Source organism: Nyctibius grandis, chromosome 4, assembly GCF_013368605.1.
Source record: "Nyctibius grandis isolate bNycGra1 chromosome 4, bNycGra1.pri, whole genome shotgun sequence".
Classification (NCBI taxonomy): Eukaryota; Metazoa; Chordata; class Aves; order Nyctibiiformes; family Nyctibiidae; genus Nyctibius; species Nyctibius grandis.
In genome coordinates, this window is record NC_090661.1 from 29,966,191 (window position 1) to 29,983,079 (window position 16,889).

The 16,889-nt window shown below is 43.2% G+C and overlaps 1 protein-coding gene across 5 annotated transcripts in view; it reads left to right on the top strand.

Moving 5' to 3' along the window:
- Positions 1-16,729, top strand: part of MAPKBP1 (mitogen-activated protein kinase binding protein 1) — a 103,716-nt gene extending 86,987 nt beyond the window's left edge. For 4 of the 5 annotated variants that reach the window (XM_068397851.1, XM_068397853.1, XM_068397852.1 and 1 more), the window contains 8 exons: positions 147-316; positions 1,946-2,091; positions 2,561-2,731; positions 3,610-3,688; positions 5,235-5,536; positions 6,316-7,209; positions 10,647-10,732; positions 11,734-16,729. In XM_068397851.1, coding sequence (XP_068253952.1) covers positions 147-316; positions 1,946-2,091; positions 2,561-2,731; positions 3,610-3,688; positions 5,235-5,536; positions 6,316-7,209; positions 10,647-10,732; positions 11,734-12,027 — 2,142 coding nt within the window. In that variant the 3' untranslated portion in view covers positions 12,028-16,729. The remainder of the gene's footprint in view (positions 1-146; positions 317-1,945; positions 2,092-2,560; positions 2,732-3,609; positions 3,689-5,234; positions 5,537-6,315; positions 7,210-10,646; positions 10,733-11,733) is intronic. The other variant, XM_068397855.1, reaches the window with a different exon arrangement.
- The last annotated feature ends 160 nt before the right edge of the window (positions 16,730-16,889 follow it).

Sequence of the window (16,889 nt, forward strand, 5' to 3'; positions counted from 1 at the left end):
TCAGATTTCTGATCATATTCCGTGCTGTAATGCGTACTTTCTAGCTCTGCACAATACTTGCTGACTTCAGGAAGAACACTTGTAATGTCTAGTTTTCTCTCTCTCTTTTTTTAATTTTTATTTTTTATTTATTTTTTTAAAACCAGGTTGGCAGCTCATTACCTCCCCAAGATAACCAGTCTTGTGTGCGACCCCAAGTGATTCGGCTTGTGTCTTGTGAAGAGGGGATTTTCTCTCAGGAACTGGAACCTTCTGAGAGTGAGGAGTGTGTAATCTACCCTGAGCAAGATGAAACCCATCCCACAGACCCTAGCAGGTTAAAAATACGCTCTCTGCTGTGCATGGCTTAGATGTTTCTATTTTAGTTTGCTTGCAGCTTGTGTGGTAACTTGGGTGAGTTGACTTACTGCCTGATTGATGCCAGGCATGTTTAGTTGAGAGTTTTATGCCAGCCTGATGCTGAAGGAGTCTGAAACTAAGAAGGTACTGTTAAAATAATCTTTCCTTGGAAGAAACTGCACATTGGCAGCCTCCTCCAGGGTTTTTTAGTTGAGTAAACAACTTGGGAGCAGCGTTTTTGCTTTCTCCCTTAACTGGATTGAAATAAGCAAGGGAAAACTTGGAAGCTGGAAAACCACCCAATAGTGACGTATATGTCGCAGTGAAATGTCTGCCCAGGAGAAATGACAGGACACTATTATTTATGACAATTTCAAACTTAATTGAGCAAGAATTTAGCAAATGTGGTATGTGATCACCCTGTTGTGGTTTATAGAATGGCTTGCATGAGATAGGTGGAATTGAAAAGGACACTGGAAACAGTGGAGACCTTTTTTTCTTCCTCTGCTGTTTCTTCTGTTTTAGTTTTACCTCACTTAATTTTCTGTTTCATTCTGTGCTCCATTTTTTTTCCTTCCCTGAATTTTTTTCTTCCCTTCACCTCTTAGCCTGATGCTAATAGCTGTTTAATTTCCTCTGTCTCCTCCTGCTCTGTTAGAAAGAGTGGGCTGATAGCTTTAGACGGGCTTTTATGCGAGAGTGCATGCCAAGATTTTGCAGTTGAAGCTGCTAGGTTTCTCTCAGTTTCTCTTTATTTAAATTTTAAATTTTATTATGATAACCTTTGGATAGAGCAAACCCATGTGCTGCTCCCTCATGTAAGAAAGGGAAGCCCTCTGGTGATGTTGGATACAGACTGGACACATCTCAAAGTATGCAGAGTTTGCAAGCTGCCAGGGGTGATTGCCATACAGTTCCGTTGAGTGACTTTGCATCCTACCTTGCATTGGAGTATATCTAAAACCAAAGTATTTCATAAAGTAGAAAATGGAAGTCCTCAGGCATCAGGCAAAAGAACGGTGCTGGTGTCATTTGACAAAATAAGACTCGTGAAATCACAGCAGAAATCAGGAACCCTGTCCTACAATATTGTGTTTTAGTACGACGTTTTTCAGTAAATTAGTCTTGCTGAAACCCAGAATCTTTTCTATTTTGCAACACAGAAGTTGCCCAAAGCAGCAGGTCATAAGCATGGAAAAAACAGTATATTAGGGCTCAAATCTATGGCAAACTGGAGTTTCTATCATGCAGGTATAGGCCTGGTTTTGGTCCCTTTTTCATTACATAGACCTCTACATTTGTTCCTCACCTGTGCTGGAAATCAAGCCAGGGCAGTGCTGTGCTGGTGCCTGGTAATCATGGGAAACTGACAACACCCAGAAAGTCAGACAGTCCCCTTGAGACTTCACTGTCCAAGCTTAATGAAATGCAAAAAATATACTGTATAACGATGAGAGAAATCAACTACTTTTTCTCTTTAAGGCTTTACTTTTGTAATCAAAGGTCTTACTAACACAGGTAAGGCCTTGTTAAGGTTAGAATGTGCTTCTTTACATGTAAGACAAGAATCTCTTCTAGTGCTGTATCTTTCCTGTCTCTCTTGTAGTGAGTTCCAGGTAAAAGCATTGCCCCATGGGAAGCTAAGTAGAGGTTATCACAGTAATGGATGCCCAGACAAACACAGTCCTGACAGTGCCTGCTCTGTAGATTACAGCAGCAGTCGTCTGTCCAGCCCAGACCATCCTAATGAAGGTAAGATGCAAAGACATTATAAATGTATTTACATGTGATGTGGAACACTGCAGAAACTTGCTGGGGTGGTTCTGTGCCATGTTTATCAGTTGCTATCCTGATCTATACTACTTGATCCTCTTCATGAGCTGAACTGAGGTCACACTCCTATTAGTCTTTCTAGTAGTGCTGTAAAGATTCAGGTGCAATTGAACAGGCACTTCAGTGAAGCCACTGTAGAAGCAGGAGCTGGTTGAAGTTCACTTTCCTTGTGCGCCTTTGGCTTTCTTTTAGCTTGCTAGGTAGGGAGGCATGTTTAGTATTGATTATCCCGTAGGCTATGCTGTTTGTGGGATACGGTAGATTAGAGAATTACACTTAATGCTGACCAACTTTTGCTTTACCATTCTAGGTAATATTTTTTTTTTAACCTGGCTAATGTTACTGTGATTATGCTACTATAACATTGTTTTTTTTTGCCTTTTCCCAGATTCTGAAAGCACTGAGCCCCTAAGTGTGGATGGGATCTCAGACCTGGAGGGAGAGGAAGGAGAGGAGGACGTGGGTACTAGCATGCCAGAGGGAGAAATCCCCCTGGCACCTGATCAGGAAAAGTTCCTCAAGCAGCATTTTGGGACTCTGGGCAGCACTGATGGGAAAGGTACAGGTCTCTGCTCGGCAAGGGGACTTCGTGAGGTCACTCCAGATTTGTCCCCTGTATAAATCAAACTAGGCTACAAGTTCTGCTAGGCTTTCGTGGGTGTGTGTGTACGAAGGGACAAAAATGGGGACCCAATGTAGAGAGGCCTCAAGAAGAGCGACATCTGTTAACTCCATCGGTCTGTGTGTGAGTTTGTGTGGATGAGACTGGGGTCTGTGTCAGTTTGGGTTAAGTATTGTCCCTGGAATCCTGAAGAGCCATTCTCTTTTTCCCGGACTGGTTTTTCCTGTTGTATATGAAGGTATTAACTGTGTGTTCACACCCCCCCCCCCATAGGTGACATGTAGTGGCCTCTAGTGGTATATTAAGGCATAACAAATGTCACAAAAGAAAAGGCTGAAATGCTGGGTGGAGGGAGGGAATAAGAGGAGACATCAGAGTGGCAAAGGAGCTGGTTAGTCTTTATCGACCAGCTCCAGAACAAAGCGTATCATTTTAGAATTGATAATGGTTGCAGGCAGCAATATGTATGTGAGTTGTCTGTTTTCTTTTTTTCCCCCCGCCTCCTTTGATTGGTTTGTTTTCTGCTTGATGCCAGTGCCGCACAGTCCTACAGGCAGGATAGGACACAAAGGGAAGCTAAAAAGGAGGAGGCGTACCCTTAGCGAGAGTAGCAGTTTAAGGCAGAGTAATCTAAGTAGAACAGAAAAGGCAAAGGCAATGAAATTATTTAATTCTCTGTGGTTTTAGCTCAAAAAATCTCCTTGGATATGGGGGAACATTTTATAGTCTCTGTGGTCAGAAAATGCATGTGTCAGAATGTTTGTTTTATAACTAAACTGCTCCCTTTTTCTTTCTCCTTTAACCAAAATTTTTAGGTGGCTCATGTAGGAATCTGGAAAGAACTGAAAACCTCAGCATTTCCTCTCGTTTTCTGTCCCAGTCCCCAGCTCTCAGGTATGGCTCTGCTTGTTTTGAGTGTTTCTGTCTTATTTATTTTTACTAGTGTGAGTAGCTCTGGTGCTAGGCCCTGGGTCAAAATAGTTGAGCAAACTTCTGGCCTTGGTGTGCCTAGGCACACCAAAGTGTTAGCATAGCACCTGGCAGGCTGGTTGCAGACCCTTGCGATTTGGACAGGCCATCCTGTGTCACTTTAGCTGTTCTATTTCTTCCTAAAGCAACAGTGTTGTTTTGTTATTTTTCCTCTTTCAACAATGTGCTTAATTGTTTCATGATTAATGCCTTGATTGATTAAGCTGGCGGAATCGCTAATCGTCTAATTTACTCTTCACTGTTTATGCTCTGTTTATTCTTTTGCATTTCATTCAGCTTGGACAATGAAAGTAGGCTTGTCAACTTTTCCTTTGTTTTACAGTCCTTTCTTCCTCAGCTTTGTTTCTCAGTCCCATGCCTTCACAGGGTGCTCTGGTGTCTCATACAAAGCCTCATGGGGATATTATTCTTCTGAAAATAACTCAACCCTGAAGCACCCCAAAAGGCCTCTCCAGGCTGTTTACCTTGTTGTTTAAAAAAAAATTCCAACAAAACAAATAAAGAAACAAAAAAAATGAACAAAAAATTGGGTAAATACTTTTGTTGATTTGAGTTCATAAATGTTTAAAACAAACAAATGCTCCTGTATTCCTCTAAAATGACAACCCGAAATCTTAAATTAATTTCATTGTACAGGACTGAGCAGATTTGGGTACTTGTCTATGGTTCACTAGCTTTGTCTAGATTCACCATGTTAGGGAAATTTTTTTGTCATTGCTGTATTCAGCTTCTGTTGCTGCTGTCAGGAGTGCCTCAGTCTGTCTTGCGTTGGGACTGTATGTTTGGGAAGAAGGCCAGTGGTTAGCTGTCATAAGCTTCTGGAGAGTTGCAGTGGTGAATGGAGGAAGTCACGGGTGCTCTAGAGATGTAACAAGAGAGGTAGTTTTAGGTTATGAAAAACAGGGCTTTTAATCTGTTCAGCTGTTCAAACATGCCAGATTGAAAGTTGCTTCCTTTCTGAAGTAAGCTCATTGTGCTTGTCTGAAGTGGAGAGGAAAAGGAAATTAGGCTTTCCTCTTGAAGATACTGACCAGCTTTCCTAGTAATTATGCTTTCATAATGTTAGGAAAGTGTAAGTACCTTCTCTTAGGGTATCTTAATTGAATTGAAGATTCATTGAAGAATTGAAAATATTTGTTAGTAAGGTGAGCTGAGAGAAAAGCCCTGACCTGACTTTGCCCAGTCTTCCCTCTGCCTGGATTTTTTCCTTCTCTTTTGCCTTCACCTTTTACAGTGTCCCCCCTGGAAACACTGACCCAATGCAGCCTAAGGTCAAATGCCTGAAGACCAGTAGAATGAAGTGGTAACAGCTTAGGGCATTTTTGACTTTAAAAAATCCAGATAGGGAAGTGCTCTTTATCCTAGAGAAACTGGCTTAATGTGTGTGCCTGTTTGTCCAGGGCACCATGCTTACTTGTTTTAATTGGGATTTCTTTATCGTGTTCTCTAGACAATTGTCACTCTCTTCGTCAAATCTGATACTGGATTCAAAGCCCATCGAGCCGCCAATCCAGACCAATCGGTTTACACCAGACCTGTTGAAAAATGGCAGCAGCCATCCTGGTGACGCATTGGAGAACAGTCAACTCCTGGATAGTGTAAATTCAAATCGGGCTGTTTATGTCCAGAAAAAACGCAGATCAGCCTTGGAGGCCAGCAGAGTTTGTATGGCTCCTGGGCGGGTTATTGCATCCTTTCCAGAAGGCCCTGTGATGAGAAAGACGCAGTCAGTTCATGACCTTGTTCATGAGGGTAAGGACACAGGTTGGAATGATGGTATAAACCCAAGAATGAAATGGGGTGTTTTGAGCTTGAGTAGAGATTTAAATTAAGCTTATGTCTTTCTGTGGTCTGAGCTACAGGCTTTGCATGTCTTCTAAGTCTTAGCTTGTCAAGAGAAAATATTTTTAATTTGTAATGCAGATGCTAGTCACCTAATTATCAGTCTCTTATAGTATTTATCTGGCAGCTGTGGGAGGAGCAATGCCAAGGGTGAAATGAACTATTTGCAAATAAATTCTCTCTTGCTGTGGGTGGTTGCTTCAGGCCAAGACTGAAGCTCCCCAGGGTGGGGAGGAGAGAAAGAGGGAAGGAGGAGACACAAAGAGGGAGCTTACTGTATCCATGCACTCTATGTTCATTTTTGAAACAATCAACTCATGAACCAACAATAAGCACTCAGTTTGTTTTAAAAAAATAAACCTTATCACCACAACATCATATATAAGTTTTTGCCTGCTTCCTCTGGCCTCTTGGTTAATGTTCACAGTGGTCTGAGGTCTTCTGGCCTTACACTTTAAGAACAAGTCTCTCTCATCAGGTAAGCAGCAGTGTGTGGGCAGGATGAGGGATGGGCAAAAAAGCAAGCTGTTGAGGCTTGGTGATATTAAGCTGAAGTAGTGGTTCTGTACACCTCTCCCACGGGCTGAGCTGAGGCACATAGGCTGGAGCAGCTCTGTTACTTTCTGGTTTTGGAATTCACTGCAGGGTCTTGTCTATTTGTGGTATGTTTGTCTGTTTAATTTTCACAGATAAGGGTCCTGGAGTGATATCCTCTGCCAAGCAGCGTCCTCAGACTCTTTTGGTGGTTGAGAAGGATCCCAGACCTAACAATGGCAGGGTGTTATCAGCCAGTATGTTGAAGATGGATGGGTCTGGTGCTCTGCTGGCCAAAGATGTGAGGGCTGCAAAACCAAAGTCCTACATGAACCCTACAACCAGCTTCCGGGCTAAGATGTCAAGGAGTGTGTCTGTAGGGGAAAATCTGTACCTTGGTTACTCCACCGAAATGTTGACTGATGGGAGAACTAGCCCTCCAGAGGCAGAGAAGACACAGTTTATTTCCACAACAGATGCTGAGAAGATTAAGCTACCAGTGAAAGAAAATGTTCCAGTGAAGCCAACACTTCAGCCAGTTGTAAACTGCTCATCTCCCAAGTCCTTCCACAGCAAGTTGGCGTCATCAAACCGAGCACATCTGATTCTTGACATTCCCAAGCCATTGCCTGATAGACCCACACTGGCTTCCTTCTCACCCACTACCAAAACAAAAACCATGCTTGAGCCACAGTCACCACAGTCACCTGCTGGGGCCTGTAAAAAGAAACCCTCTTTTCCCGAGGTCCGAGCCTCCAAGAGGGAGAATCAAACTGCTGGGTCTCTGGTTCCTGGTAGAGAGATCCCAACAGGACTTTCTAAGGAGAGCACAGTGGAGAGTCCAGTCTCAAGGACAGGTTGCCAGGATGAGACAGGGATCACTAATCCAAAACAGAGGGAGCTGTCAGAGGGCCGGCACCTGAGGTCCAGGTGCAGGGAGAGGATCACTGGCATCGCCTGTGTGCTAGACAACCAGCCTGGACTTTGCCCACTAGACCCCATCAGGCCGAGGTCTCCTACATCTGTAACTGCCTTGGCACAGGTCTCAGGTGTGCATGGATACCCATCTCTTATCTTCCCCCTTCTGTCTCCTGTCTTTGTGAACCGCCTCACGATCCCATCACATTTCTTTACGTCCAGCTTCTGGCCTGTCTTGTCCTGTCTGCACCTGTCTCGTTCCATAAGCCATCCTGTCAATGGTGAGACACTTCTTCAACCTGACATCTTTTTCTCAGTCTTCAATTTCCATTGCTTCTGGGTCTTATGTCTGAAGGTCATTTTAGCTGAATGTTTTGTAGACCTCAGAACTCTCATGTTTTCAGTCATACAATTACCTGTAGGGGCTCAAACCTCTTTCTGGTCAATGCTAAAAGCTGATGTGCTGAGAATCCCCATGAGTGGGTGCAGGTTACATGCCCTGTGCCCCTCTTGGAGCATGTCTGACCAGCAGATGAAGGTGCAGGCCAACATGTGCTAGCTGAACCTAGCAATCACAGATAATAGTGAGAGTGAAGTTATGCCAGGCCGCTCAGACTTTGCTTTGTTGATGTACAAGTGTGCAGGGTCCAGAAGGGTTTGCATACAGTTTTCTCGCATGAGATAAAGTTTGACCAAGGTATGTTCCTTGCTGTAGCAACCTATGAGAGCAAGAAAGTCTCTGTGTGGCTATCACTCTGCAAACTGGGTAGGCAATGCACATGCAGGCCTAGTCTTGGGGTTTGAGCATAAAGAACATGGATTAATTTTTGAATTATCTCTAGTTTGGAGAAAAAGGTCCGAGATGGGAAACTTTCACCTGCTGAAAACAGCTCTTGGATCTGTTACAAGCCCTGGTTTAAGGTACTTCAGTAAATGAAAACTAGCAGGTAACTTCAAACTGAAGCAAAAATCCTGCCCTCCAAGTCAGGAGAACGTCAGTGGCAGAGAATACACAGTTTAGTCCCACAGCACATGCTGTGGGGCTAAAACCTCCAGAGGTTTTTCTTATGTGTCACAACCTGAAAGGACATATACCTTCCTGAAATACTCAGCTGAGCCATTCAGTAGGAGGCTGGATGTTAACCACTGCACTGATACCTTGTACCTTCAAGGGGCTATACAGTGCAAGGTTTTTAATCCCTTTTGCTATGTTGTTCTTATTCATATCTGAGAAGGGACACCTCTGTAATCCTCTGATCAATTACTTTCTGTGGTGCCTGGCTGCTCCACCATTCATCACAATGGTTAAGTGCAATGTTTCTGCACCGAGTATTGCAGAGGGATAATCTGGTTTTGATGCGCCGTTGTTTTTCTTTTGCATTTCTGGAGGGATCAAACACCCTAAGACCGAAGCACTCTTATGTAAAACAGGAAATGTGGTGTTTTGTCTGAGGGACCTGCTGGTTTTACACCATGGGATACCTGCTCTGTAGAACAGCGAGTGTGTCTGAAACTTTCCAACCCTACCCCCACAGGGGTGAGGTTTCCTCCAACAGCAGATGCATCCTGGAGCTGTGGAATCACATTCTACTGTGGAGAAGTAACAGTCCAGTTGTCTGTATTCTTTAGGCTGAGTTTTGTCTTCTCCACTAGAGAATCAAGCTACATATCAAATGGTTTTTGGTCCGTTGCTAGGAATCTCTCTTTGCAGAATTAGCACACATAGTGCAGAGAAAGAGCAATTTTTTTGCAGCAGTGATTTTTTTTTTTTTTTTAAAGCAGCTTCCAATACATAGCATGCTCTGACAGAATTTTTAGCAGCATCCTTTAGTGAGTTAAGATGATTTAGCACAGTGGATTCCCAATTTTTTTTTTCTCAGCAGACAGCTGTCAGCCTTCAGCTTCTTGCAAACCATGTTTCCCAAATTTTAGTGGTAGGTGCTGAAAAAGCTGTTTAGATCCAAGTTGGCTATTGCTGTGAACAATTTACTGTGGCTTCTGTGGATCAAGTGTGGCAGTTTATATTAGAACCATAGGGTTGACAGAGACCTGTTCTGTTTCTGACTTGCTCTGTGACTTTGGGTTTCCACGTAATTTTTCTGTTCTTCCATTTTTCTGCCTGTGTAACAGCTGCAGATAAAGAGACAATGTTTTTGTTAAAACATTTTGACAACTACAGTTAAAATGCTGTCGATGTGCTTAATACTGTTGCTGTGTTTAATATTTTCTGCTGGTTTCTGAAGTGCTCTGCTCTGCACACCCGAGAGGCAGAAAATGCCTGTTACTCAAGTTTATGACCTTTCTCCAGACTGGCAGCTCACAGAGCTAGAGACCAGCATAAACAGCATGATCAGAGGAGAAATCCAGAAATGATCATGAGAAGAAACAGCTGTGTTTAAAGCAAAAAGAGAGGAGGAGGGGGGCAGCAAAAAAAAAAAAAGGTCAAAAAAAAAAGGCAAGAATCTTGGACTGCACTGAAACCCGCTGTGCTCAAACTCTACAAGATTGGGTGATTTGGGAACAAAAAATGCAGATAAAAGGATTTGTTCATGCCCGTTTGTTCTCCTAGATGTGTCTGATTTATGTATAAATAGATATTTTTCTAGGTGTATTTGTTTATATGTCATCTAGATGTATTCATAAAATTAGCTAAGGTCCCCTCCAGCCTGTGCAAAGACGACATTCTGAGAATTGCAGAAATAATAGTGCTGATGTGACCAAGTTTTGGTTTTAGGTAACTAAAGGAAGTCGAATGGCCTTTGTCCAGGCCTTTGCAATTTGAAGATAACTGCAGACTGTGTGTGTGTCCATGTCTTTGTTCATAGTTTATGTCTAACTCATGAAAGTGTTTGTTTATTGTATTAAAACATTGCAGACCTTCAACTCTGATGCTTTGGAGATAATATCTGCTGGGGGCAGGCAGAAGATGTTGTCCTTCAGTTGCTTACTTTTATTTTTCATTTTCGAATTACAGTGTATCAGCAGTGCATATCCTGGGTTGCTCAGAAGTGTGATTCTGTTGTGATTGAGTTTGTTTGTCAACACTCCTCTGGACCTCAGTCCTCACTAGAGAACACTGTAATAATTCAGTAGAATCCTTCATCCTCAGCACTTAGTTGTACATTGTGGAGGGAGAAAGTGTAGATTTCTGACTAGGTGGAGGCTAAATTAGAGGCTCCTCAGATCAGTCCCTTTTGCCACTGGAAGCTTTCATTCAAATTTGTTTTTAATTATAATTGAGAATGGTGTGGGTAATCTGTGACTATCCTTGACTGTAACAAAAATGTGCCATCTGAGAAAAATAATTGCTGACTTTGGAGAGGCTAAAGACTGGAAAAATAGGAATGTTTGAAACAAGCAGCATCTCTAGGTAGTATGAAAGAAGCTCATATAGAACTTGCCTGTTTAATGATTGACTCAAACCAGCCCTAAAAATTGCATGAGAAGTGTGTGCACATGATCTTTCAAATATATATTAAAAAAAGGTTTTCTTACCCAACTGTGACATCTCGGATATCGCAGTGTGTCTGTGCCTTAGTTTGGGTTTTTATTTTTTCTTCCCCTTCAGAATCATGCATCAGCGTAGAGCAGTGTGAGCACGTGGTATCTGAGCTCCAGGACAGCATGCGCAAAGCCATTCATCTTTACCGCATGGTGAGTGACCTCAGACATGGGCTCTGTTACAGCAGGTTGGCTTTACAGCCCGTGAGCATCAAATGTATGTGCTTGCTGGCTCAAGGTGTTCTCTTGACTGGGTGTTTGGTGACACAAGCTGCCTGATTGTCCACTTCGCTGCACCTTAAGCTTGAACTGGGGAGGCAGGAACTCCCAATTTCCAACTTTTGTATTTTCCAACGGCTTGCAATGGTACTCTGAGCAAATCAATTAACTTTTCAGTCTGTTTAGCCTATCTGTAAACTGAAGATAACAGTACGCTCTTTTTCAAAGGGGTATTAGGGAATTAGTTAATATTTATACAGTGCTTCAGAGATACAGAATATTATAGGAGCTTTAAGTTTTATTATCCCCATCTGTTCTCTGTCTTTGATGCCTGGGAAAAGGATTAGCAAATGTGAGATACCATGGGAATCCAGCTGTGAGAGGGAACATGCAACCACTCGCCTGTCCCCCTCACTGCCAGACCGGAGTTACATGCAGAGCGATAAAGTGGCTCTTTGTTTCTTTGCTTAGCACTGATCTGTCAAGTCTCCTGTAATGAGTGTGAAATTTCCACACGGAGCTTCTGCCATGTGGTCCTCTGCATCTCTGGGCTTAGCTTGCATTAGCTCTCTGACCTTGCTCTGTTCCTGTGACCAGCTGCATCTGGCAGACAGGAAGAAAAGGAAACTGTGGCCCTGTGCTGCAGCTGGGAAACATAGCACCTCCTTAGGCCCAGTGTAAGGGGAGCACTAGCTGAAAATGTGCTTCCCATCGCTATCCTGTTGGAGTAGTGCCTCTGGATTTTGTGTGACTAGCAGTATTGGGTACATGCCCTGCTATATGACTAAATTGGCAGTCTCAAATGTTGAAGAAAATGACACTTAAGTGTTCTGCAAATCTTCGTGGCTTCACTTCCCTAAAGGCCTGAAACTGCTTACTTTGTGCTCTACCTAAACCCCAATGCATTTTTTTTTCTTTTCCCTCTCTATTTTCAGGTATTAAATGATACGGAGTCTTCTACTGACAAAGATAAAATAGCAGGCCTCCTGACAGAAACATTCTCCTCAATGAAGAAAGAATTGGACTCTCTGAAGGATGAGGAAGAGCTTCCAAAGGTTAAGGAGGTAGTGGTGAAGCCACAAGATGCCACTAGCCCACTGAATGAGGGATGTGGTGCCAATCTACCGAGTCCCAAGAGTTTGGGAGATGAGCAGACACTAGCTTTGCTGGAACAGTACTCAGAGCTATTGCTACAAGCTGTGGAACGACGCATGGACAAAAAACTCTAAAGAGGGGTGGCTTTCAGGTGTTTGTGAATACACAGAAATAATCCTAAGAAGAGGACCAGAGAGAGAGCTTCAGACCGATGCTGTCATCGCATTGGTCTAGGGCTGGTGGGGAGACCTTTACAAATTGATTTCCTCAGGCCCCTACAACTGACTTGCTCTAATTCTTAGCAATGTGCTGGCCACAATTTTAATATTTTTTCCCCCCAGTGGTCTTCAACTTCCTGTCTCTAGACAAAATCTTGAAAGAGGAGTTTGGAGAAATCTTGAAAGAGGAGTTTCTTCATAGCCAGGAGGTCAGGATGATTGGCACCTAAAGAAACAAAGAAAATCCAGTTTATCCAATAAATTCCAAACTACTGACTAAAAACAAAGGAGTCCAAGTGAAGCCAATCCCCTCCTCTCCCAGGCTTCATAAGAATCAAGAAGCAGACTTTTTATGGGTTTATTTATTAATTTATGTTTCCAACTGTTGCTCTATGTCACGTTTGTGGCTATTATCTTTGTCCTTTAACAAAAACTGTCAACCCCTTTGCCATATCCCAGCGAGAAACAATCTCTGTATTATAAACCCCCAACAGGGAGACAGGCTGGAGTGCCCGTGCAATTAATGAACTGTTCTCTGCTTAAATCTTGTCTTGCTGTTCTTTCTTTTCCTGCCTTAGTTTTGTTACCTGGAGTAATCCTACTGTTGTCATGACAACTCTGTCTGCTTCAAGACAGTCCCCACACTGTATTTTATCTGCATTCACCTCCGGGGGAAGGCTCTGCAACCCTTGGACCATGCTTTGGAGATTACTTAATGAATTCAGTAGTGGTATTTTTAATCTGGAATTTGACGTTATATCAATACTTCAGACTGGGTTTTCTGCAGATGTTTTAAAAATGGGATTTAGATACAAATATGGAAGTTTGTTTCAGCCACCTTTCATGATTAGGAATTGGATGTTGACTTTGATGTTATCATGACTGGGAAATTTGGGGTGATGATTTATTTGTTGAGAAGTGACATGGAAAAGCTGGTTTCCATCTCTTACAGCGTAACTCTGGATTTGAGAGATCTTCAGTGCAACAGCTCATCCATGTCGTTTGTTCATTTCACTGTGATAGGAAAATGTTTTCTTCTTGCTTTTCCAGAAAAACAGAGTATTTACATCCCAAGAAAGCTAGGATTGTCTTGCCTTTTTAAAAGCTATTTCAACTGCCCACAGAAAATGGTTTTCCAAGAACTTTGAACAAGATATTTTGGGATGTGATTACCACCATTTCCCCTGCCCTCAGCCTCTTTGCTTTTCATTAATTTCTTGTCTGAGAAACAGAAAATCTTCACTTCTTGCATTTGTGTGTGCAATACTCTTCTCATCTGTGCAGCTTCTCTAAGCCTGTGCTGACTTGTGTTTGTTGTGGCTTAAAACTGTCCAGTGATGTTTTTTTTCATCAATGATAAGCTAAGAAAAAAAATTTCAAACCAATGAAATTCTTCAGCACCTTCCCCCTTACTCACACTCCTTTCCACAACAGGGACAGATATACAAAATGCTTTATTTCTTCCTCCATCTCCAGTCTGTCTTGTATTTATTTTAAGGCAGAGCAGTGTAATCCCAGTATATAAAACTAATGCAAGCAACAAGCTTTCAGTGGGAGAGAGATTGCTAGCATCTGTGGAAGTCGCTCTAAGGCAGCTAGACTGCATCTCTTGGTTTCACAGGTTACAGTCTTGAAGCAGTTTTCTTTCATTTTACTGTCCTGGCTGTCATCTCTTTGAAACCCTGTGGCACTCAGAAATGTGGTCTGTTGACTTCTCATCTTTCTGTGACTGGAGATCTGCAGTGCAGACTTTTGTCTACTGGGCTGGCCAAACTGGTGTAGGATGACCTATTTCTTCCAAGTAACTCCAGGGCTGAATAATCTACAGTTCTCAGTCTTCCCCTAACAGGTTTGCTAGTTGATCTTCACTGCTGACTGCTTCAGGACTTGGCAGTAGGGGAAGCACTTTGAAAGCTTTCCAGCTACTTTCCTTACTACCCGTAATTTAAATCTGCCTAATCACTTTTCAGGTGTCCTTGCTGACCTTCCCTTCTGTGGGCTTGTACGGAAACTACAAGTGTTATTTTCTAGTCCTGTCACATTGCATTGTGCTGAGTCAGCTGGTGCATTTGGTCCCATGGGCAGCTTCTCTTGCACAGACCGGTTTTGCAAAGGAAGGCAAGTTGAAAACCAGAGAGGAAATTTCTGGCAGTTTCCTTGAGTGAAAAGGTGTACAGGAGATGCTGTGAGTGGAATGTATGATAGCAGTCACGTTGGGTCTGTGATGGAGTTAGTGTGGGTCAAGCTTGCTTTTGAGGTGATCAGTTCCTCCACTTTCAGACTGTGAACATATGTCCTAGTATACAGGAAATTTCTTGCTGTACTGGGGCCACGAGACACTCAGGTAAAATAGCAGTCCCTTCAACCCAGGTATCTTTTGGTACTGGCTATAATGGTTTGAGGGTCCTTTATATTACTTCCCTGTGCAATTTTATTCCATTTTGTTATTTAAACTTTGAGGTAGTGACAAAAAGGGTCAGAGATGATACAGAAGAGCCAGTGGCGAGAATGAAATTCTTATTAAGGTAAAGAGCAACAACCAGTGAAGCTGGCATCGAGGTATGAAACAAAGCTCCTTGGAAATGAGTCGCGTGAAGCAAATCTGATTTTTAAGCTGATCAGAGTGGGTTTTGCTTCCTGGAATGGATTTTGCTTGGGGTCACAGCTGCATGTGGGAAACCAGAGGTAAAATCTGATCAGAATGATGGTAAGAGAAGTGTCGGGCAAGTAGATCAGCTGGAGGATGGCTGTGTAGTTTAAATTAGCATAGTGTATGTAGGACACACAGGAAAACAGTAGAGGTAGAGATAGATAGTCTTGGCCTGAGGAACACCATTTGGCCAATACCTGTGAAAGATACAGTACAGAAGGGCTTCAGGAAAGTAGATTTAGGACTGAGATGGTGATCTGTAGTTGAAGAATGAACTGGAAGGGGTTTGCTTTTAAATATGTCCTAATGGGCCTCTCGTTTCTTCACTTGCTGTCCTCTAAGCAACTGTTTTTTCTTAAATGGCAAAGTCGTGAGCTGTTTGCCCAAGGCTTGGGTGTTATGAATTGAGTGGTAGAAGCCCAGTAAAGGAGATGCTGGTGCCACAAGTTTGTTGCTGAGAGGGGTGAGGAGATAGTGTTGCTCTTTGTAATTCGAGAGTGATCCAACTGATTCTTCCCTGCTAACTTCCTATTGCTGGCAGTAGGAAATATTCCTCAGAATTCTAGTTTACAGAGAAAAGAGCGCATAAATGTGTTACATTTTGTTGCACCTTGTGAATATTTTTCACCACAGGCTGTCCATTGGGCCAGGTAGAGAAATACTGAATGGTAACTACCTGTGAAGTGAAGAGGCTTGTGGGAGGAGGTAATAAACTTGAGTCTATCTTACTGGTTTGTGTGGGTGTTAGCATAGGCACAACCAGATATCTGTATTAAGACAAGTTATTTGTTTAACATAAAGCCTGAAAAAATAATTTGGACCCAGATATCCTCTTCACATACGTTTTGTCCCCTCCAACCCAACATTCCTGGTCACAATGAGAATAGTTGTTGGGGTTTTTTTTTCCATTTTGTGAATAGTGTTACTTTGCCTGTGGGACCCCTTGGTTCATTCTTGGGCCCTCTGAACTGGTGCAGAAGGCAGGGCTGCAACCTGAGGGGGCAGCAAACTCTTTCTATTTCCTGCTGCAGGCAGGGTAACGCCTTCCTCCTCCCCATCCCTCAGTAGCACCCAGGAGCTGTGTGTGTGGGAGTCTGCGTTTCTTCCAGCTCCTCTCTCAGGTTGTCCTCTCCTTTCCATGGGACCTCCCAGGCGATGGTCGGGGCAGGCCTTACAGCAGCCCCCTTCCCAGTCCCCCATTTTGCAGACTTCATCACGACTCGGAGGAACTGGGATGTTTCTTTCCAGGAGCAGAAACATACAAACTTAATTTTTTTAAAAGAAAAAATATGTATATAATTATATATAAGAAAAAATGAAATACAGTTATTTAAACACCATTGGTAAATTCATGCATGTATACGGTGTCTCCCCCCACCCCACCCCCTTGGATGTGTAGCATCCAGGGTACTAAATGACCAAAATGTCATTAAAATAATAGACAGGTCTTACAGCAGCCCCTGAGTGAGCGGGTGCTTCCTTCTCTGGATAAGACCCGCACGTCCCGTATTTCAAATCGTGTATGTAAGTAACACGGGGGCAGCTGGCACTATATTCGTATGGGTCATCCGCTGTAAAGTGTGGAGGGGGAGGTGCGTGGAGCAGCAGCGGTAGGAATAAGCCATGTCCCCTCCGCGCGTCTTGCGTGTGCCCTGGGCACCAGGCAGGCACCTCCCTACCTGTGCTCTCCAACACTGCCCTTTTCCTTCACCCCTTTAAAAAACAGAACAAAATCCTTCCTGCTTTATTTATAAATGTGTGTTTTTATACTTTTGTCTTTAGGTAAAATAATCCTTTAAAATTTCTCCTTTTTTTTTAATTATTTGGAAAAAAAAACAATAAAAATCGTTTGTTGGGTTGTTTTTTTTTGCACTGCGAGGCTCCCTCCGGGAGCTGTTTTTAACTCTGTATTCATTTGTACTCCGTGTCTTAAACTGTTTCAATAAAAATGTGATCATTTGTTACCGAGCTGCGGTTGAGCTGCGCGCCCCCCTCGCGAACAGCGCCCGGGTTTCATTCTGCTGGGGGGGAGGGGGGGGGCAGAAAGGGCGGCCGCGGTGGGGGCGGAGGGAGGAGGAGGTGGGCGGCACCTCCTCCTCGGGGGCCGGGCTGCTGGCCTGCTCCGCTC